At 47.2% G+C, this 24147-nt stretch overlaps 1 protein-coding gene across 1 annotated transcript; it reads right to left on the reverse strand.

Moving 5' to 3' along the window:
* Positions 1-1623: 1623 nt before the first annotated feature.
* Positions 1624-22391, reverse strand: LOC149346309 (uncharacterized). The gene is made up of 2 exons (XM_089541290.1): positions 22265-22391; positions 1624-4388 (listed from the first exon to the last, which is right to left on the reverse strand). Exons 1-2 carry the CDS (start codon positions 22389-22391, stop codon positions 2785-2787), a joined length of 1731 nt encoding a protein of 576 aa, XP_089397416.1. The 3' UTR covers positions 1624-2784.
* Positions 22392-24147: the final 1756 nt, after the last annotated feature.

Below are 24147 nucleotides of genomic sequence, written 5' to 3' on the forward strand. Positions count from 1 at the left end.
GACCCGAGAAGGGAGACAGTTCCAGTCATGCACTGTTCGTGGGAAAAAACTATATTTGAATACGTTTATACGGCTATTGTACTCGCGCACCTTAAGTGGGTGGTCAGTGCGGGCGGAAATGTAGCTGGGTTCATTAATGTATTTCTCTTTTGGAATTCCAGTTTTATTATTAAGCACATTATAAAAGAAAGAGAGTCTCAAATATTTGCGCCTGTTTTCAAGTAACGGCCATCCCAACTTCTCGCGCAAACCAGAAGAACTTTTTTGGAAATTGTAATCGGCAGACACAAACCTAGCAGCCCGTTTCTGGACGCGCTCCAGCTCCTCAATATTCAGTTTTGTATGCGGGTCCCAAACCGCGCAAGCATACTCAAGTATCGGACGTACAGTAGACATGTATAATGTCTCCTTCAGCGTAAGGGGAGCGTCCTTAAAGTTACGTCTGAGAAAGTTTAATGTGCGGCTGGCTTTAGCAGATATGTAATTTACGTGTGTATTCCATGATAGGTCAGTAGAAAAAAAGACTCCCAAGTACTTATAAGTTGAAACTGTGGATAATTCAGTGCTACCAAGGAAATAGTCTGTTTGGAAGAATTGTTTCTTTTTTGTAAACCGGACCAGATTGCATTTGGAGATATTTAGCGCCATATTCCAGTTGTTGCACCAAGAGAATACAGAGTTGAGGTCATGCTGTAGTGAAATTGCATCTGCTTCAGAAGAAATGTTGCGGTAGATACAACAGTCATCAGCATAAAGTCTGATTATACTTGAAATGTTACTAGTGAGGTCATTTATAAAAATGAGAAAAAGAAGAGGGCCCAAAACCGACCCCTGCGGAACACCTGAAGTTACACCCACACTTTCCGAGCTGACACCGTCGATAACCACGCACTGTTTCCTTTCCGCAAGATACGCTTCAATCCAGGATAAGAGTGAGGTAGGAATATTTAATTCTGAAAGTTTCTGTAGCAATAGGTTGTGAGCAACTAAATCGAACGCTTTTCGAAAATCTAAAAATATACAATCTACCTGACCGGCAGAGTTTAAGGAAACAGAAATGTCATGTGTGAATTCCACGAGCTGTGTTTCACATGAGAAGCCGGACCTAAATCCATGTTGTGTCAAACAGAAAAAACTATTGTTTTGTAGATGGCTAATTAACTGAGTATAAATGACATGTTCCAGTGTTTTGCACGACACGCTCGTCAGCGATATGGGCCTATAGTTACATGTTTTAGTTTTGTCACCACCCTTATGAATCGGAACGACATTGGCACTTCTCCAGTCAAGGGGTAAAGAAGAATTCTCTAACGATTTCTGAAATAATGCAACTAGATACGGGGCAACCGAAGCCGCACAATTTTTCAAAACGTAATTGGAAATGTTGTCAGGCCCTGGTGCTGATGTAACTTTAATTTTCTGTAATAAAAGCATGATCCCTCGTTCAGAAATTTCTACGTCATTCATTCTGGTCAGGGTGCTGGAAGATTGAAAATCAGTATGTATATTAATGGGATCGGAAAACACCGATTGGAAATAAAGATTGAAACTTCTCGCTTTACCTTTTGAATCCCTTCCAAAATCAGTTTCGTCTAGTATATCAGGCACAGAGACCCTGCTGTTTCTCTTATTTTTAACATATTTCCAGACTGCCTTCGGGTTTGTCTTTAGTTGTTGGCCTAGTGTGCTGAAGTATGCCCTTTTTGCTTTACGGATTTCTTTCGATAAGTTGTTAGTTTGCTTTTTCATCTCGGAGTACAAAGTTAGTGCGGGCGTATCACAATATCTGCGAAACAGCCGTTTCCGCCGGTTGATCATTGCCCGCAACTGTCTATTCATCCAATGCATATCGTCACGACGCTTGGCTGAAATCAAGCGGGATGGGATGAAAGTCTGCGTCAGTGACAAAATTTTAGTTTTAAACAAGTTCCAGAAGGAATCGATATCCAGAGATGGCCGATGTGAAAGAAACTCAGGAAAAAATGCGTCGAGATCCCGTGATAGCGAAGCATAATCCCCTTTTTCATAAAAATACACTTTGCGTGGTTGGGTGTAGTGGGTCTTCATAGCATTACAGGATACTTTTGCTAAAACTACATCGTGGTCGCTTATGCCTGGCAGCGTTATGACAGACGAGACTAGGCTAGGGTCATTGCAGAAAAACAAGTCTAATACATTAGCACTGGTAAGGCCGAGTCTGGTAGGGGTTTGAACAAGCTGGAATAATGAGTGAGCACCAATTACTTCACGGAAAGCGGTATACAAGAGCGATGCAGTGCGAATTACTGGTTTAAAAGAAGACCATTCTACGCAGGGCATATTAAAATCACCGGCAAGGATAATATGTGTTGCATCTAAGGCTAATAATGTGTTGCTAAGTTCAAAAAATGGCTGTGCGCAGGTTGAACCGGGCGTCCTATAAAAAGAGCCAATTGCGAAAGAAGTACCATCGCCCAGCTGTACCTTGCACCAGACAGCTTCACAGGAATCGTTTTCTAGGTTAACAGACACGCTTTTCAAACTGCTATGAACGAGGATGAACACACCACCACCGCGTACATTGCGATCCTTCCTATACGTGGTATAGGATGGAGGAAATATTTCACCATCGCTTATGTTGCTGTCCAGCCATGACTCGGTTCCAATCACCACATGTGCGTTTGTCATTTGTAAGAGTGAGGAGAATTGGTCAGTTTTGTTTTTTAGACTGCGACAATTAACAACAATACAGACAAGTTCATTTTTAATAGCAGTCTGTGGGCAAGCTAAAAGCCTCGGTGATGGCTATTGGTTTACGCAAGTGATATCGTCTGTTTCAATGTTGTACATATAGGTTTTTTTGTCCAGGTTTAGCTTATTAAACCGCAGTTTCAACTTTCCGCCGCGTGCCTTAGCAAACTGCATGAGCTTTTTTCTTTGTTGCCGTACTTTGGCCGAATAGTCTTCGCTTATCGCCCAGTCAGTATCTTTTAGTTTGGCAGCATTTGAAAGAACACGATTCTTCTCTTTAAAGGACAAGAATTTAACGATCAGGGGTCTGTGCTTGTCAGGCGCATATCTTCCTAGTCTGTGCGCTCTTTCAATAGCAGCGGCGTCAACGGAAAGCTCTAACTTTTCAGCGCAAAAAGAGATAATTTTAGTCTCAGACTGTTCCCACGATTCGGTTTCTTTGTGATGGATGCCGTAGAATATTAAGTTATTTCTTCGTGATTGGTTCTCCAGGTCATCGTGCGATGACTGGAGGGCCGTGCACGCAACAGCAAGTTTCTGGGAACTTTGAGATAATCTTTCTACTTCAGGCTTTAGCGGGAGCACCAGTGACACATTATCTTCAACGCTCTTGACTTTTTCTGCGAGTTTTGTTAGTTTTTCTTCGAGATTCTTTTGCTCAAGCCGAATGGAACGTAGTTCGTCCAATATTTCGGTCTGTTGCTGTTGTATCACTGGTATTGTCATGATAGTATCGAACATCTGCTTTTCCTGCTCAGCAGACAGAGGCCCAGGGTTTTGCTCTACGTCTCCCGCAAGCAAAAGCTTTCTTTTAAACAAACCTATGTATCCTGAACAGCTCGCGGACACATCGTACAGAAGGCGTAAAAACATGCACACAGCAAAGTTGGGATCTGGCGTCGACTTCCTAAATGGTTTGCCATTAACAGAAAGGTAAGAGTAACAAACCTGAAGAAGAACAAGATGTAAGCGTCTGGCTGCCATGTCGGCGCCAGATCCCGGTGTGGCTGGGTACAACAGCTGCTTATGTAGGTCATGCTTGTGCTGAAGATTCCAGGGTTGCCAGTCGATGAAACGTTCGAGCGCCGGTAGCGCTGTGAGGTCCAAAGGCGAAGCGTCACTCAAAAAAGCCAGGTCAGCAGGACAGACTTGCTCGGTAGAAGCGGCTCCATTCATTGGAAGGCACGTCGTCATCGCGGCAGGATCAAAAATCGCCATCATTTGCAGCATCTGAAGAAGAACAAGATGTAAGCGTCTGGCTGCCATGTCGGCGCCAGATCCCGGTGTGGCTGGGTACAACAGCTGCTTATGTAGGTCATGCTTGTGCTGTAGATTCCAGGGTTGCCAGTCGATGAAACGTTCGAGCGCCGGTAGCGCTGTGAGGTCCAAAGGCGAAGCGTCACTCAAAAAAGCCAGGTCAGCAGGACAGACTTGCTCGGTAGAAGCGGCTCCATTCATTGGAAGGCACGTCGTCATCGAGGCAGGATCAAAAATCGCCATCATTTGCAGCATCTGAAGAAGAACAAGATGTAAGCGTCTGGCTGCCATGTGGGCGCCAGATCCCGGTGTGGCTGGGTACAACAGCTGCTTATGTAGGTCATGCTTGTGCTGAAGATTCCAGGGTTGCCAGTCGATGAAACGTTCGAGCGCCGGTAGCGCTGTGAGGGCGTCGGGCGTCGTACCACAGAGCGACTCACAACAAATGTTTCACGATGCACGAAGCAGTGCCTAAGTGCGGAGGCTGGCCACTCCGATGGCGGAGGTATTGAACTTGGTCACCTGATCACGAATGAGTTGACGCCCCACCAGGAGTCAGCAAAGGTAACGCGATGTACCATTCAGGCAGAAGTTTCCAGGAGGAATCACCTCTGGCTCAAACAGATCGCTGCGTCATCAGAAGCCACTTAGTGGTCCGAGAATGGCACGTCCATTTCCCGTGCGAAGGGATGCTCGTCTGCAAGCGTCTACAGCGCCATCCTTAGGCTCAGTGCAACAAACAGCACAGGCGATGAGTTTACAAGCTGGTGCGATTCCCAGCGTACGCCGACATTCTGAAAAGTTGTCGGCTACCAGCTTTTTTTTTACCATAAGTTTGCTGTGGCGGGCTGCGGGAGCTTTGCGGCCCACTATGCCTTGGCAACCTGCCCACCGTGTCAAGTGGCAACTGAATTAATCGCTAGCCACCGCTCGTGAAGAGCGACCTGGTTCGCAGCCCGACCCAAGGAACCAGTCCCACCAATTGCGACACCTGGCATAGCAGCGCAGTGACGCATCGCTTGATGCCTGTACCACTACGCCAGGAATGGCGTGGGGATTCCCAGAGATCTAGAATGTAAAGTAGAGAATAAAAAACTGCGAGTATATTGGAATTAACCCATTCTCACTATACGAACTCCTTCCATCCGTGAACAATGGATGTAAACACCTGAACCAAAGCGAGAAACAAAGTGCTAGCGCATCTAATTCACATTTCGCTTAACTATGCAGAGCGACCATCACTTTTTTACGCTCTCGTGCGTCCCGGGCACGTCTGTCCTAGATATTACATGCAGCGAGTCGGCACGGTGTAGGTTTCGCCCTCACTGCCAACCTCAACCGGGAAATGCGCAAGTAATACCTGCGCTGCAAAATTTACGTGCTTACAAAAACGTACAGTGGTGGGCAGAAAAAAAAAATTCGGGTCATATACGACTAGTTGCATGCTTTCTATGCGCGTTGATTTTTTTTTTACGTTTAATTCGATCTTTTTCTCCTCCCTAAATACACGCCTACTCATTGGCATGAAGTCGAAAGGAAACGCGTGTACTCAGTTCAGATTTGTTCTCCAAGAAGCAATGCGGTTTTGTGGCCTATGGATTGCGTGCTGATCGCGCCAGCTTGAAGTTCTCAGTTTTATTTTCCGCCCCTTCGAAGAAAGTTTTATTTTTCTTTCAAGCCACGGTAACGTTATCTGCGATTTTATTGACCACTGCAACTGTTCAACGCTGACGTCGGCTTTCGTTCCTTAATGCACACGCCGCTAATGAGAGGGAGGAATGTTCCCGGGATTCATCGTTACAGTTGCTTCAGAAAACATTCCTTGTCTTCTAACATTTTTTTGTTCTTTCTTTCTTGCCAGTTTTATTAGCGGCCGTTTGCGCTAATTGCTTTCATAAGCTAGAGTATCACGCAGCGGCGGAACTGATTGATACAATATGTCAGTTATTGTTCTGAAATGTTTGTGAGCAGTGTGTTTGGGAAAATCGGCCCTTTCTCCGGCAATCTATGGTTTCGTTTTTTTTTCCTGTGCTCCGTTGTGTTCAGCATAGCAAATGCAAATATTATTGGAGAATGCTTTTCTTGCATTTATTTACGTCTGTTCTACCGATTGCAGCGCTTTACAAAAAAATATTCTCTATCTATTGCGTTTGTGTTACCACTGCTTGAGGCCCAAAGTGTTAGCAAAATAAAACAGAAATGGCATCAGCGGAAATAATATATTTCTCTAAAATGTAAAACTGTCCGTCCTTGATATGAGCTCTTCGGCTACGCCCATTCTACACAACTTAAATACTGCCATAAGTTTTGCGGTTGAAGAAAAGAAAAAGAGCCCAATCACTATCAGAAGGATAGTGATTGGGCAGTGATAGCGTTGCTCCTAGAGTTAGGCGAGGAAAATGCTGCTTTAGATTTTCCTAGACATAAAAAGGGGATATCGTACAAAATAATAAAGCATACATCTCAGCAGTGCCGTAATAAAAACGAGAAAACTTTAGAGAAAGATGCGTAAAGCCACGGCTTCCTTTTCTTCAACGAAGCCAATTTTGAAAAGCAAGAAAATTTAACAGAGAACAGCGGGGAAGACCTTAAGTGCACCGAAGCGAGAATTTGCACAAAATATTACTGTAAAAAAAGCGGCAGTAGGCTGCATTCAAAGATCGGGGGAATGGTGCTCTTTTCATTCGTCTACTTGCTTGCTTGTTGTTTCATTGACGAAAGTATATCGAGTGGAATTTCACGCCACTTGAGCGGAAGAGAGATACGCCGCTGAATAGAGGCGTGAAAGCACGGCGTCGAGTGAGTGTCGGCGCGGATAAACTTCGTGCACAATGCCAGTTGGCTAATGCGACGTGGAACGCCGCCTTTTGAAGCAACTCGCAACAGAAGCAGCATCGAGGGCGACTTGTGACCATAAATGAGCCGTCTAGATTCCGTACTGTGTATTGAAAATACAATGGACTCGCCTGATATTACTGTACGCTTCACTCGGCCTTTCAAACATTTTCGAAGTTTGACCTTGATAATAAAACACGCATAGGAAAAAAAATCTTGGCATGAAAAGGTTAGTGCTTCCCACGCTTTTGAAAAGAAATCTGATTTCCAGCAAGCAACGCTGCTAAGGCTCTCTCAAAGGATAGACTTTTTCGTGTTACTCAAAGAAAGAGGCAAGAGGCAAACTGCGCGTTTCATAGTTGCTAACTGAGCTGTATTCTAGAAAATAAACAATGCTATACAAGGAACTACAAAGGGAAACTAGGGAAGGAAAACTATTTGGTTGAACCTCGTCCTATGTGCGTTCGAAATAACGCTTTCCGAAAGCACGCACCTCTGCGTACGTGAATACATTAGGCGGAGCGTGTAACCCAGACAAAATAGAATAGAATAAAACGAAAATTCAATGAAGAGTCCTCAGTGCTCTCTTGAGAGAGGAATAGCTTTAAATTGTCGAAGAGTAGTCCTCCATAAATCATGCGAGTGAAAGGCTTTTTGAGTGTCGGCCAGGGCTCCTCCGACTGTGTAGAACTGTTTTTCAAGACAGCATAGTCACGCCCGTTGTGGAAGCATCGTAAAAAAAAGTTAGGCACTGGGGACAGACCGCAGCCCTCACATGTAAAAAATGTCCAGTGGTCTTAGAAGGGTGGTGGGAAAGTATTTATTTCTGCATTTTTTTGCTAACATCGTTGGCAACACGTGCAGAATGGTCAACAGCGCAAAGCCAACCAGATCGTGTGGATAAGATCACGCGACATGGTTTCTCAACAGAGAAGCCGTGGCTTTTTACTTAATTATGTTATTTTCTGCAAGTGATGCATCGCCCTGATCAGTCTGTGTATTAAGGCGAAAGCCTTTAATGCCTCGTACTGTCGTTAGCAGCCGTGTCGGCAGATGTGTCCGCGTTTCGACGTGACTACTAAAAAAACTGTTTCGAGGCTGGGAATCGAACCAAGACCATGAGCATTTGAAGGGGAGACCCTACCACTCCGCCACGAAGGCTCGAGGTTTCAGCATGAATAAAGGCGCATATAGTGAATGAATGTGGTTTCATAAATAAAATAAAAGAAATAACAAAAATGAAAATAAGAGAACAAACAAAAATAAAAACATGACAATAAGAAAACAAAGAAAACTAAAAAATTAAACAATAAAAAACTAAAGTGAAAATTAAAAAAAAACAGTGCGCCAGGAAATGCAAAGCTTGGACGTAAGTTGGATTCTTGGCTGTACAGTCACCTCGAGCTTTGTTATCACCCGAGTGCGTAGCCGACGCAGCCGGCACGCTGGCATGGAATTTTGTGAGGAAGTTTAATTTAAAAGCGGAGCAAAAGTAAGCAAGGCCTCGGTTTTCGCCACAAAGAGAGGCTTTGAATATATGAATAAAAACTTGTTTCTTGAGGTATAGCGATTGCACCTAGTGCTCAAGAAAAAAGCAATAAAGCATGTAGTGCGGCCATTTCTTGCCTGTTCTGGTGTAACATTTTGCTCTATTCTCGATATATTAGTTCATATCTACGAGGGCACATGGTGAAACCATATTTCCTTTGTCCATTTTGTGTCCGCTTTAGTCACCGCCTCGTAGCTCTTTAACATGTACCAGTTTAAAAAGCATTGTTTTTAAGTTCTGCAAAAAAACAAGATTGCTTATTTTCCAGTGGATTTTGCTAATAAACACCAAAGGCAGTGCTAGCGTTAAGCGGGGCTCAGATGCTCTCATGAAGCGCTAAAGAACATTATAAAATATGGGCCATTAATTTTCTTCGATATCCCGAAGTGCACAATTTCTATGCGATTTTCTTATTTTCTGCAAAAATATTCCAGTTCCTAAAGAAAAAAATTCGGAGATAGGCTCATTCAATTTCCTGAGTTCCAATAGGAACTTGTGAAGAAATTCGTGACATCAAAACGTCGCCTAGAAAAGAGAAGTTACGCCTAGACTCCTCGGGTGGAACCAATACTAAGACTCTTCTTTGTTAATGGCTGCACGATGCGTGCTAATAACAGGATGAGATTTTTTTTTACAAAAATCTTATCTAAACTGCGCCCAAGTTTTTCGCGTGCATAACCACGTCACTTTACAATCCCACTCTAAATTATAAGGAAACGTTTGATTTCGTAGTGTGCGTGATGTTTTTTGTAGTCCTTGTGGATGATGCTTGAACACTTAGGCACTCGATACACAATGAGTTCGCAGAATTCAGGGTAAACATCGCTGTTTATAAGGTATGAAAACGAAATGAACTGCATATGATGTTTTGCGAGCAGGACTTCTGGTCTTTTTTTTTCTCATAATCTTTTTCTCGATAAGAATATTATATTCCACATGCACGTTCAAGATCATGAACAGCATGAAATATATAAAGTCTGTCTCTTTAATCTTCCAGGTGCTGTGGAAACCGAAGGGCTAGGATACACTTTGCAGCTAAAATGAATTATGGGTGAAGTTATATAGATTCAGCAGACGTGGACATTTATTATATACTCGTACCTTGCATTTTTCATACGTGCATTAATGCACCATTACCACCAGCAGAAAAACCTATTATGCTTAAACAAGCCTTGAACACCCCAAACTACAAGAGGTCCAAGCGTGTTTTCGACTAACAAAGCCCCATGAAAAGGTGGACGGGGCTCGCTGCATTTCAGTTGCGAAGCGCCGGACTTCCAGGAGGCGTTCCGGTCGTATGCTGCGGTCCCGCTCAGGGAACGCGCTAAGTGTTCGTCCAAAATGGTCCAGATGTCGCCACTATAGTTTGTGCTAAGTAATACTGTCTTCAATTACTGGCGTCACCTTACTGCTGAACCCTGTGATAATTATTGTAATCTTTTAAGGCAGCGCACGGTGAGTAAAAGTGCGCAGTAACAACTTAAGATTGCAAATAAATGCACGCGTCACTAAGTTCTTCTCCGAACAGCGATTAAAATTGCATCTTTCATGTCTTGCTCAATTCGAAATTCTGGGGAAGAACACAGTAAACCATTGCTCTTCCTAGCACATCTCATCATACACCTTTCATTGTAGTGTTCTTAGCTGTTTGCTTTGTACTTAATCACTATGTACCCATATTGTGTCCGAGCCGCCGCGATGGCTGAGTGGTTATGGCGCTCGGCTGCTGTCCTGAAAGACCCGAGTTCGATCCCGGCTGCGGAGGCCTTGCAACATTCTCGGAAAGTTCACTTTTAGTTAGGGGTGTGCGAATATCAAATTTTTCGAATACGAACCGAATACGAATACTTGGTTCCGAATATCGAATCGAATATCGAATAACGAAGGACAGATGCATTTAACCACTAAACATTATTTGAGCACCCACGAACATCACAGTTCAACTATCAGTGATGAAATGAACACCAAAAATGTGTGTGGCTACACAAAAAGTATCAAATTCTCTAACATTATTCATAGTAGAGTGTAAATATCATAGATGATGGCTTGTGCACAGCATTGATTAAGGCTAGCTTGCCATAGGTACAAAAGCGCGTTGCTGGGATGAACATAAAAGTTTGTCGTGAAGGAAAACCGTCTGCTCCACACGGTCAGGCAGAAGTAGTTAGTTCCCTTCTAGCTGAAGCGGCTTCTCCAGCCACAAAAATTCCCTCTCACTTGGCACTGAATTGGCACGTATTGCGAGGTATTTCGTGCAGAGCTCTGACTATACCAGCTTCGCAGGCATAGCCACAAAGAAGCTCACCACTGTAGTTAGCTACTCCATGGCCAACGTTACGCACTGCTCTGGGCGCCGCTATATTGTTATGTCTCTTTTGATAGGATTTGAGGACAGAAATGAACGCCGGTGCTCGCAATAGAATATTCGGCTGGGTACGAATATTCGCGTCGGATCGAATATTCGAAACAACACGAATACTTAGATGTCGAATCGAATACGAATACTAAAAATATAGTATTCTAATTATATTCGACAATTTCGAATATTCGCACACCCCTACTTTTAGTCGCTCTCAGAACATCGTCCATTGTCCTTCCTGGAAACACCCCGACTGGTACCCGCCTATCACCCTTCACCCGGTCCAGAATAGCTCTTTTGCAGCGCCTCATGTTTGAGTCACCAGCGATATGCACTAGCGTACTCTGCCCCTCCCTCCTAACTTCCGGATTTTGCTGCCTCTTATCAGCGACTGTGACCTCATTTCCTGGAATTAACTCGTTCCCCTTCTCAGTATCGCCTCTCGACTTCCCAGCTGCCACCTGTGCGTAGCTGTTCTTGCCTGAACATGTCTGACCTACTGGCTTCTCGCTGTCCATGCCAGTGCAAGCCCCATCCACGTGGCTGGCGCTGGAATGCCCGCCATTGTGGCTTCCAATGACGGTGTCAGCCGTTTTTGACTCCAACTGACAAAGCTGTTCTTGAAGCTTACGCTTCTCTGCCCTCTCTATCTGTAACTATGTTTCTAGAGCATTCATCCTTAGCACTAGTTCGCCTGTTCAGCCCTGTCCAGGCGTGCACCTAATACGCAGAATTCGCACATAAAATCTGCGCCTTCGGCCTCCTCCACCGAATCGAACCGCGTTTCTTTTAAATTCACTGACGCCTCACACTCCGTACAAGTAATCTTCAGTAGCTTAACCATCTCCGCAACACTCGATTATTGCTTCCACCAAATGCTAAGATATCTACAGGCTCAAGACAAACACACTTGAAAACACGTGCACAAATAAAATAAAATTCTGCCTACCGCAAATGCCGATCGATCACTTAGAAAAAAATAGGTATCTCTCTAAAAGATAACGCACAAGAAACACTGAAAAAAACTGCCGGCCCAATAGTCCCCGCCGAATATAGGTCACTGAGCTACAGTCTATTGCTTAACCTGCACTTCCCCTAATAGCATAAAAAAAACTAAACACACTTTTAAAAATATTAAAGGAAAGTACTCATCTATTTTACGCAGTTGCTCTCGCAGTCGGTCCGGTCCCGATCTCCACGCGTGATCCGGAGAGCACCTAAACCTACGTCCGCACAGCACGGCTGTCAACTGTCATTCATCCAACGGGCTGAACACACCACCTGGTGCCAATAGCTCAGAGGTATCGTATAAGCTGATGGGTCACCCCATCCTTCTCTGTTGGATAATAAACTTATTTTAATCAATCAAGCAAGCGACAGAAGTCCTTCTGGCTAGGCATGAGATCCAAAAGTTTAGGAATATCTACAACACAGGGAAATTTTTAGCACCTCAACAATCCAGGACTCACTCGGTCCCTTCTCCTGCCCATGTTAATCTGTTAAATAAATATTGTTTGGTGCCTGCGGTCCTCACCATTTTAATACGATAATCGGTAACCGCAGTTGCAAGGGTGCCTTCCGCGCGAAACCCGAGCTCTGGCGCCATTGTGATCAACCAGGGGAAGCTCCCGGAGAGAATGCGCCGCGTCGATGTACACCACACTGATGGGTGAAATCCGCTTTACTATTCAACACAAAAAATGCAGAACTAACCAAAAACTTTGTCCATCGCACTGCAAAAAGAAAATTGGCTGTGGTTCAGCCCTGGTTACACCTGAAATGACGCGGTAGCTAAGCTGGCCGAGTGGAACTCGCTCAGTCGAATTGCGAAGTCAATCTATCGCCGCTCCGTTTCGCTGGGCGTTCCTTCTTCATCTTCCTCCCTGGACAAGGATTCACTCTCATCCCCCACCCTCCACTCCTGCCCACTCGGTTTCACCAGCGCGCAGCTTCTTCGGCAGCTGCTCCGCATCACGTGACCAACTACGTGGCCATCCACGGCGCCGCCACGCTTGAAGGCTCGAAATGCAAGCGTAATATAGGCGTGCGGCGCGCACACCAGCTGCGGGCTCTGGCGTCACTGCGCACATGCGCACAACTGACGATGCGGGAGGAGTGGCGAGGCGCGCGGCGCGCAGACCAGCTGTAGGCTATGACGTCACTCTACGCATGCGCACAGCTGGCGGAGCGGTGGTGCCACGGCTGTGGATTGGATTGGAGAAGCTTTATTGGTCTGAAAGATCAACGGGGCAGGATGAATGGCCCCCTAATGGAGGGCGACCTTTCCCACCCAGTCCGCAAGCTTTGCTTGCGTGTTCTTGTCAGGCTCCCTCAGGAGCTTTAGCCAGGCCTCCCGGGAGGAGCCGGTAGAAGGTCTTTTGGAGGTGGATTTTTCTTGCAGCCCCATAAGATGTGTTCGTGTGTTGCTATGTTACCGCAGTGTAAGCAGTTGGGATTGATGGGTTGTGTGGTAATTTTAGACAGAAGAATGGGGTCATGACTGTCCCAGTTTGGGCCCTACGTGGCATGTTGCAAGTTGCACGTCTGCACCGAGGGTGCGCCATGGTCGAAACGATTGCCGCGATCCTGGTATTGGCGGTAAACGCGGCTGCTGTTAATCTTAATAAAAGTGAAATTTTTCGAACACTATCAATAACAAAAACAAGATTATGAACTGAATTATAACCAGCCATAGGTATTAAAAATACGATATCAAAGAAATTAGTTGCGAAGATGACACCGCGGATAACGCGGCAGGAGACGACAAGCCGACGACACCCGGACAGCCGCGCAAGCGAAAACGGCGACGTCGCCGACATTCGCATTGCAGCAGCGTCATTGGCGTCATGTCGAGTCACACAGTGAGCTTTTCTTGGAGTGTTTATACTAAGCACTAGCACTGCAGCATATTGCGTTTTTCCTAGCCCAATGGACTGTGATTTCTTCTGCACTAGTGAAAGGTTGAAAATTTTCGCTGCCTTTATCTGCGTGTGTTTATTCATAGCCACGGGCTGATGCATTTCAATACATGCCAGATGTTTTACTTCCCTCCTATTTGCCTGAACCTCTTACAAAGTCGTGTACAAACCTATATTCAGTCATGTGGAATTTGATTATGTATACTGTACAAACCTTGATACCTTTTTATCCTCTATATATTCTCCGCGCGCTTATGGGTTCTAGGTTTACATAATGGGGTTTCTTAATTTTGATTTTTCGGATGCCTATCACTGATATTGCAATGCCAGTGATGCCTAAAATAACTTTCGAACATCGATTGTCACCGCTGATGTTCTCTTAAGAAATTGTTCTTTGTACAAAACCATTTACGCTTTTCATTCTCGAGCGAGCGCCCTAAGCAGCTGCTAAGCAGTCGCGCCGCACGTCACCATGCACCATGCCACATAACAGACACATTGATATACAAAAGCGAGTGAGCAGATTCCGTAAGTACTTATGAAATCAAGCGTGAATGCAGCGCGCGAGCAGTTAGTCACCTGTATTTACAAAGCTTGGATCGAGCTAACGGCCGCCAGCACCAGGAACGCGCGAGCAACCGGGCGCAACCAGCCGCCTAACGCGCGCAGCCATACTGAATTTTTGGATTGACTTGTTTGAGCTTTGCTCGGGGAGTTTTGAGCAATCCACGCGTTTACCGCCTCTCCGAGGTCGCCATCGCCTTCGCAAAAAAAAAAAAAAAAAACGTCCCAATTGGCTCTATGAGAGTGTCACACCCATGGCGCAGCCACGCTGACCTCGCGAAGCGGCTGGCGTAGTGTAGCTGCGGCTAAAAAATTTGATCCCACCGGTGCGTTGTAATGACACATTCTCGAGTAACGCAATCCTGCTACGGGTTTCCTTCTAAAGAACATGGTTAAATTCTTGATCGGGCGCCATACTCGGCGCACGGCTACTAGGTGGAATCCATCGACCGGGATCAAGCAAAGTTGTTTCCCTGGCTGAAGCAGGGGAATCGATAAGCTGAATCGCTAAATGTGCAGAACTACAGGCCAGGAAAAATCTGCACAGTGACGTATAACTCGTTGTTGCACCTCCGTCAATTCTTTACAGTGCAGGCATTTCTTCTGTTTCATTAAATAACAGTCGCTACGAAAACTCTTGTTAGTATCAAAACAGCAATGAAATGTTACTATTTATTGTGAATGTGATTTTTGACCAAAAATATTAGGCATTGAAAACAGTTGTTGTCTATAAAATTTCCCTGGCGAATGAGGAAGTTGAGGTGTGGCCGACCACTTCGCTCCTGTCAGCGCCCTTTATTACCTCCCCTGATGCGGTTCAAGCGATTAGTAGCACTAGTGAAAAACGCGCCCGCTTAAACGAAGTGGCCGCGTCGTTTCCTGCGATTCGGCTGGTGCGCTCTGAGATCTCTTCTTTAATAATTTGTTGGTAACACGAGCGCTTATTTTTCTGTTTTAATCTTGAGAACGAATATAGGCAAAGGCAAGAAGACAAAGTATTTTCTCGATCCAATTCGCATCTGCCAAGGAGATTGCTGCATAAGAATCCCTATATTATTTTACTTTAGGGCCAGTCATTGCACAAATCAGTCATTACACAAAGACAAACAACAATCATCATCATCATCAGCCTGACTACACCCTGCAGGGCAAAGGCGTCTCCCATGTCTCTCCAAATGACTGTGTCCTTTCCCAGACGCGACCATTTTATCCCCGCTAATTTCTCAATCTCACCCGCCCACCTAACAGTCTGTCTTGCCTTCTCATGGAATCTACTCCATTACCCTTAAGGACCGGCGGTTATCGTGGCTTCGCATTACATGCGCTGCCCAAGCGTATTTCTTCCTGTTGACTTCGACTAGGATGTCATTAACCGGCGTTTGTTCCATCAACCACTACTGCAACGTCGACCCCATTTCTACTACGAAAGCACCAGTTATAAGTCGGCATGAATGCAGTTACTGTATTTTTAACTCGCCATTCGTTACAGTTCTGCAACATGGCGGCCATAGCAATGGCGGCGGCATTGCCATGACCTGCCATGCCCACTTGCTCTAACTTCGGCTCCAGGATGCCATTAACTCGTATTTGTTCACTGATCAGTCTGATCTCTTGCTCTCCTTTAAAGTTCCACCTATAATTTTTCTTTCTATAGCTATCTCCGTTACTCTGAATTAAAGCTGAGCCTTTCTCGTTAGCCTCCCAGCTTTTGCTTTATAAGTGTGTCCTGTACTGGTAAGTGACAACTGCTATGCAAGGTCTTTCTGGGAAAACCAACATAAATCAAAACAGTGCTTTTTGGCGAATATTATAAAACCATTCAATCGCTTAACTAGTAAGCTGGCTAATTATAATCTAATAGTTAACTTTTAACTTTTTGAGATGCGCGCTTTAGTGTAATTACAGGTTTCTAGCGGACTGTCAATTACAGGCATGCGAATTTCCAGCATATCAGAAACACGCTTTCTGACGATGCTGTGACCACAAACCATCAACTTGCGATATTACGAAATAGCGGAAGCGACGTATGTGCTCTTTTGTCATATACGAATATTTATCGAAGAAAATTACACCATTTCTTGAAAACCGAGTCCATTTCATTGCGCCGACATATTTAGTGATCACACAAAATTTTCATGGAATCCACAAAAGGAGATGGTACTTCGATTACCATCGATGACTGAACAAATTTGTACACCGGTATTGATACAATATTTTTTTGTCTTTATGATTACTTATTCCGTAGCTGTTCTGCCGCTATGTGACTGCTCCGTGTGACAAATATTTGAAGCAATCCCTTCAGGACAAGCTTACTTTAACACAAGATGATCCATCTGCCGTAGGATCTCATGGCAGCTTGTAAATTGTAATCCTTCCTAAGTGCAAACTGTTTTCCGTCAAGTTCAGCTGGTGAGAAATTGAAAGTTCTAATATGTAAATAAAGTACACTCCACAACGAGACTACATTCCTTTCTGCTTTATACAGAAAGTAGGCATGAGCCGCCGAGTCAGCATAGCTCAAGCGGGGAGCATGTCCAAGCTATTCCATGAAGGGCGGGATGGAAGAATTCAGATGCACGCAGAACAGGCGGTTCCGTTCCATCTTCCTTCTCCGGCATATGCATCCTTGATCGCATGGCTGTCTCCACTGGCCAGGTTGACACTAGAAGGTTGTGAAGACAGTAATTGTTGAAACCAAATTCGTGACAGATTTTTCTGAAAATATAACAAACTATTTATCAAATGCTTTGGAAACACTGCCCGCGTAATGATAAGTAATTTTTCTTACGAGATTCAGAACGAGATAGCGAAGGGCTTGCTATGCTTTTACATCGAATTTTTCTGCGGCGCTGTACACTCCTTGCATTGCACTGATGTGCTAAGTCAAAGGGGATTCAGTGTAGGATTAAGCGAAAACACTGGATACATGGAAGAGGTACACTTTTTCTTGACATCTTTCTCAATGCCTTTGCAGTGTGCTACTTAGGAGAGTTGAGTTTTAAATGAAAATAAAGAAAGCTTGAGGTCCATTTTGTCCCTGAGAGCAGGTGCTAGGTAAAATTGGAAGCACACTTAGGCTTCGTCTTTAAGAGTAGGACGCCATAGCTGTAATCGGTCCCTCATAAAATTGGGATCCGCAGTGGGCTCACAGTACAATTCGTTTCTCGTCGCAAGATGCTTCTTTAGTGCACGTATTAATCAGTTCCTTATCACAACACGCGTTTTTACGCCAAACAATTCGCTTTTCTACATCACAGGACGCTTCTTTCCGCCACAAAATGTTTTCTTTCACATAAAACGAAGATTTTATGAGTTTCAAGGCGTTCTTCTTCGCATAAAACGACGGTTCATAAGATACCACAATATTTACATTTCAGTATACTCGTTCACATTGGGTTATCACAACATTTACACACACACACACTACAGATCTCATATTTCTTTCGTTGTCATTGAAGCGCACGTCTTCATATTGTTACCGGTGAATTGGATAGTGCATAAATGGACTCGACTCGTGCATGATTCGTGAACGACTAAGTGGTGGTGCGCTGGACGACGACGACGCTGACAGTGGAAAGCCGGGCCCTTGGAGTCTGAGGTGAATTGTGGCCATCGCAGCGTAGCCGTCAATACAGGCCGTGACATCCCCGTAACATCTAATGGTGGAGGTCGCGGGTTCGAGCCGACATGCCGACGACCCGGCGAGCCGACCCTTCGAGGTGGCAACCGACGCCCCCCCCCCCTCCCCCCACCGTATGCGCCTGCCACTCCAACTGTCATCGTAGCCCCCCCCTCGCGACCCGGGCACACTGTGCGGTACAGATGGCGTGGACGTCGAGGACTGGCTCCCGCTTTATGAGCATGTTAGCCAGCACGAGAGGTGCCACGCCACGCTGATGCTGGCCAATGTGATATTTTATCTTGCCGGCACCACGCGCGTCTGGTTCGAAGCCCACGAAGAAGATATTGGCTCGTGGGATGTCTGCAAACAGAAGCTCCGCGACCTGTTTGGGAAGCGAGTTGGCCGTCAGCCTGCTGCCAAAAAAGAACTTGCAGCTCGCGCCCAAGCGCCGACTGAATCATATATCACCTACATCCAAGACGTCTTGGCACTATGCCTGAAGGTCGATAATAACATGTCCGAAGACGATAAGGTAGGCCACATTCTCCAAGGCATTGCCTACGATGCCTTCACTTTTCCACCATGCCGGGACTGCTCTACGGTTGACTCCGTTCTGCAGTTGCGTCGACGCTTCGAGCAGGCCAAGCATCGGCGCATTGCACACCGCTTTGACCGCCTGCCTAACACAGCTGCCACTTCCACGTGCGAGGATCTGCCGACACTGAGGCAACCTTCAAACCCCGACAACGTGACTCGCATCCTGCGCCGTGATCTGGAGGCCCTGGCTCCTGTTCCGACCAACGCGCCCTTGTCGGGCAACATCCTCGCCAGTATATCAGTCATCCAAGCTGTCGTCCGCCAGGAGGTCGCCAACTTGGGCATGCCCTCTAGCCACCTCGTCGAACCTCGGATTGCGAGCCCCATCTCTCTCGTGGTCGCTACCGCTACGACCCGCAACACCTTCGTCACAAGTTACTGATACAGCAATCCAGATGAGTGGCGTACCCCTGATGACCGGCCGATCTGTTTCACGTGCTCGCGCATAGGCCACATCTCTCGCCACTGCCGCAGCCGTTGGTTCGGACCACCCCGACCTTAGCCCTGCGTTGAACGCCGCTGACTATGGACCCCGTCACTTAACGCCTTGGAATGACCCACCCAGCGCCGAGTTTACACCGCCTCCTTGTAGAGCCAGCCGCTCTCCCTCCCCGACAGCCTACCGTTCCCGCTCATCTCTTCCGCACCGCAGTTACTCACCGTCCTCTGCGGGCCACCACGCGGGAATCTAGCCAGTGCAGCTCCCGGAGGTGATGCTGCATTGGTGCCCCAACCTGCAAATCCTCTACTGCCCCAGCCTTTGCCCTGTAACTCCTCGATGTCTTTGTGGATGATATTCCTGTTTCTGCCCTCATTGACACTGGTGCCTAAGTCTCGGTTCTCAGCTGATCCTTTTTCCGTCGCCTCAAAAAAGACGAGACCCCTGCCGCTTCGCCCATCGTTCGTGTTGCCGGTGGAAGCACTGCTGCGTCACTGGCCTGTGGACTGCTCGCGTCACTGTTGCCGATCATCACATCCCAGTTTTGTTCACCATCCTCAAACACTTCTCTCACAATGTGATCCTTGGTCTTGACTTTCTAACGGCTCACTCTGCTCTTATCGACTGCTCCAGAGGCCTTAGATTGGACCTGCCTCTCTGCTGAGCCGACACACCCTCATGCACCGCGCTCTGCCTTCGCTCCACCGAGTACGCTCGCGTGCCCCCCGACTCTGCCCTTTATCTGCCTATGTCACCGTTTCCTGCGGTTCCTGATGGGGATTATCTTGTCTGCCTCCACGCCGATGTCGTTCTCTCCCGGAATGTTGTTCTTGCGCACTTTATCGTGAGCGTCACCGAGAACAGCACCTACCTTCCTGTTCTCAACTTCAGCTTGTCAGCACAAGTTCTTCCTGGAGGCATATCGCTTGCTACCTTGTCTTCTTTTACCGAGTGTACCGTCACCGCTCTCTCACATAAAACGCCTTCTACTGTCTCGCAAGCGCCCGACATCCCGGCCGACGTCCGCAATTCACTTCTGCGATGATTGCTTCTGACCTCAGCCCCGAGCACGCAGAGGATCTTCACAACCTTTTGGTGTCCTACACCGACATTTTTTACTTTGCTCCTGCTCCTCTGGGTCAAATATCGGTAGTGACTCATCGCACTGACACCGGCGATGCCAGACCTATACACCGGAGGCCTTATTGTGTGCCGTTACTAGAGCGCCAGGTCATCCAGTTAGAAGTCGACAAGATGTTGGCCAACGATATAATCGAGCCTTCCAACAGACCTTGGGCCTCTCCTGTCGAGCTCGTGAAAAAGAAAGATCAAAGTTGGCGGTTTTGCGTAGACTACCGGCATCTGAACAAGGTCACGAAGAAAGACGTCTATCTTCTTCCGCGCATAGATGATGCCCTGGATTGTTTACATGGCGCCCGCTACTTTTCTTCCATCGACCTTCGTAGCGGATATTGGCAAATCTCTGTTCACGCAAGAGACCGCAAGAAAACAGCTTTCTTCACCCCTGATGGGCTCTACCAATTTAAGGTCATGCCTTTCGGATTTTTAACACCCCTGCCACATTTGAACGGATGATGGACTCGTTTCTCCACGGCTTCAAGTGGACGACCTGTCTTTGTTGCTTAGATGATGTAATTGTTTTCTCGCCCTCGTTTGCAACCCGCCATCTTCGCCTTTCGTCCATCTTGGCACTTTTGTGCCGCGCCGGTCTGCAACTTAACTAAAAAAATGCACTTTCGGCCGCCGCGAACTTAAAAACTTCGGCCATTTGGTGAATGCAAGTGGCATACAACCCAGTCCTGATAAAGTTCATGCCATCAGTGCTTTTCTCTGTCCCCGTTCGCCAAGCGATGTCCGCAGTTTCATCCGTCTCTGCTCCTACTTTCGCCGGTTCGTTCCGAACTTCGAAGCCGTCGCTCGCCCTCTCACCAATCCGTTGCAGAAAGGCGTTCCTTTCTCCTGGGAATCAGAGCAGGCTACTGCATTCTCGAGCCCTATCACCGTCCTCACCAACCCTCCTGCCTTGGCCCATTTCAACCCGTCTGCGCCGACTGAACGACAATGCAGCCAGCACTGCATGATTGCGTAAGCAAGCCGTTTTCTTTCTTCCCCAGAGAAGATTTACTCCATTGCAGAACGCGAGTGTCCGGCTCTCGTTTGCGCCATTGGAAAATTCCGCACATACTTGTTCGGTCGACCATTCACTGTTATAACCGACCAACACGCCCTGTGTTGGCTCTCCTCTCTCAAGGACCCTACTGGCTGTCTTGGCCGGTGGGCACTGCGATTGCAAGAATATACCTTTTCCGTAGTTCACAAGTCCGGTCGCCTCCATCAAGATGCAGACTGCCTGTCACGCTATCCCGTCGATCCCCCTTCCTCTACAGACTGTGAGTCGGACGCCTGTGTCCTCTCCATCTCCGACCTCTCCCACATTGGTGACGAATAGCGCTTGGATCCCACCCTCAGGTCTCTCACCGAACGCCTCAACACTGACCGACGTGACACTTCTCTGGCCAGGTTCTTGCGGGGCGGGAACAAACTGCACCGCCGCAACATGCGACCTAATGGCGCTGAGCACTTGCTAGTCGTTCCCCGACACCTACGCTCCACTATCCTCGAACAACTGCATGACGCACCTACGGCTGGTCATCTTGGTGTCTCCCGTACGTATGACCGCGTGCGCCGGCGTTTCTTCTGGCCTGGTCTGTACCGTTCCGTCCAACGCTACGTGGCCGCTTGTGGCCTGTGTCAGCGCCGAAAGAAGCCCCCCCTTTCTGCCTTCTGGACACCTGCAGCCGATTCCCATCCCGACCGACCCGTTTTCTCGTGTTGGGCTTGATTTACTTGGACCCTTCCCGGAGTCACCCTCAGGCAACAAGCGGATTGCCGTCGCCAGCGATTATGCCACGCGGTACGTGATAACTCGCGCCATTTCAACCAGCTGCGCCACTGACGTTGCTGACTTTCTTCTGCACGACGTCATATTACACCATGGCGCTCCCTGTCAACTCCTTACCGACCGTGGCCGCTGCTTCCTCTCCCGAGTTTTTGACGAAATCCTTCGTTCGTGCTTCGTTCCTCACAAGTTCACAACGGCCTATCACTCTCAGACGAACGGCCTTACGGAGGTTCTCAACCGCACGCTCACAAACATGCTCGCCATGTATGTATCCGACGGCCACCGGGACTGGGGCATCAGCTTGCAGTTTGTCACCTTCGCGTATACCTCTTGGCGCCATGATAGCGCTGGTTACTCACCCTTTTACCTTCTCTTTGGGCGAGACCCCTTACTGCCCTTCGACACTTTGCTGTCCACAGTCGGCCCTGTCACTATCTATGCGCGTGGTGCTGTCGCCCGAGCAGACGTCACCTGCCAGATTGCTCGTCACAAGCTCTCCGCCTCTCAAGAGGCTCAAAATCACCGCTACGATGGTCTGCACCGTGATGTGCACTACCCTGCCGGATCTCTCGTCTTGCTGTGGCTCCCATCCCGTCATGTGGAGTTAAGTGAAAAACTTCTGCCGCGCTACACAGGTCCTTATCGTGTATTAGGGGCCGAGACCGACGTAACCTATGATATCACGCCACTCCACTGACATCCGAAGTAGTTCATGTGGCTCGCCTAAAGCTGTATCACCCACCCTCGACATCGCACGCCTAACACGCACCGGGACGTTGCCTTCAGCCGAAGGGGATAGTGTTGCCGGTGGACTGGTTAGTCTATAAATGGACTCGACTCGTACATGATTCGTGAACGACGAAGTGACGGTGTGCCGGACGACGACGACGCTGACAGTGGGAAGGTGGGCCCTTGGAGTCTGAGCTGAATGCTGGTCATCGCAGCGCAGCCGTCAATGCAGGCCGTAACAGCCCCGTAACAATATTCTTCGGGAGCCATTTCTTCAGAGCATGCATAACAAGAATACGCATGTATACATGCATATTCTTGTGCATCCGGATGGGCGCTGACACCTGCGGTAGGGTAGCCACTTGGGCCACCCTCATAGTAAACACCTATGCCACACAGCTACGGACAATTTTTCACTCACAACCCCGAAGACGACGACTACCACGATGCCGAATAATATGGAGAACGGCAGCTTTAACGCCATCGCGTCACAGCGATTTGCAGTATTCCTGAAGCGCATTTTTTTTAAAGTTCATAGATAGTGCACGCTGCACACCTGCGCACTTCGAATCACTTTCAAACACGTGTTTAGGACGGCCGTATGCCCCTTTTTTCCCCTCTTGCACAGAGAAGCTCAGCCACGTATTCGGTATTTGGCCGCATAACGTTGCTAATCCTTATTGGGCGCCCGCATCTGCATACCGGCGTTAAAGCAAGGCGCGTATTCTGAGTTACCCCGTTTCAAGCAAAACCTGATTGGTCGGAAAGCCGGAAGATGGTGTCGGTTCAGTTCAGACTCTGAGCGCCAGCAGTATGTTAGCGCGTTCAGCTGTCGCAGCCAACCATCCACAAGCCCTATTGCTCTTTGCCGTTATGGAACACGACAAAAGAATAAGTCAGCAACATTTATAGTTGAGCTGCCAGAGTAAACAGACAATCGGAAGCTGCTCGAGCAATTCACGGAAGACATGTGTGTACAACTACAGAGAACTTGTTGTTTTTCACACATATTCCTTCTTCAAGAAACACTTCACTAACACTCCTTGATTGTCATGAAGAAACCTTTGCGGAGGGAGAAATATCTGGATATTGGCTCCACTTGCTGCACCAATGCCTGGTTCTCAAAGACGAGGTCTCCGTAAGTATTTAGCGAGGTTGTCGCAGCTGTGGGAGCCGTTAAGAGCGAGAGGAACGGTATATTCTACAGTATAAGCGATAAGAAATTCCAGCTTGTCTTTATATCTACATTAAAGTCCCCAGCCACCCTGCCAAACTGGCAGGTGGCAGTATTTCTGGCAGAACGTTGTCAGTGCCAAAGCATGCAGCACATATCTGTCACTACCACCACGTAGCTCAAAGCACGATTGAGGTGTCCACTGTTCCAAGAGGGCAGTTATGCGCCTTCCTTCTGGTTCAGGTGTCCACCGAGATGTGTAAGACAGATACTGCACATTTCCTTCCTCAAAGACCAATTTACAAATTTTGCGCTCTGATTTCCAAGCCCCAGCTCTATTGGTATCGCAGCTCTGGGAGACGGATACTGCGCATTTCTTTTCCTCAAAAAATACCGAAGACACTTTGGAAATTCTAAAATGTGCTTGGCGACAGCATTGTGGTGAACCCAC

Source organism: Amblyomma mixtum, chromosome 4 (genome assembly GCF_055824585.1).
Source record: "Amblyomma mixtum isolate Tamu chromosome 4, ASM5582458v1, whole genome shotgun sequence".
NCBI lineage: Eukaryota > Metazoa > Arthropoda > Arachnida > Ixodida > Ixodidae > Amblyomma > Amblyomma mixtum.

Coding starts and splice junctions, on each gene's coding strand:
- LOC149346309 (XM_089541290.1), bottom strand. CDS start 22,391: ATGACGGGATGGGAGCCACAGCAAGACGAGAGATCCGGCAGGGTAGTG. Junction 4,389..22,264: donor TGTGACGAGCAATCTGGCAG/GTGACGTCTGCT, acceptor ACGCCCTCACAG/CGCTACCGGCGCTCGAACGT.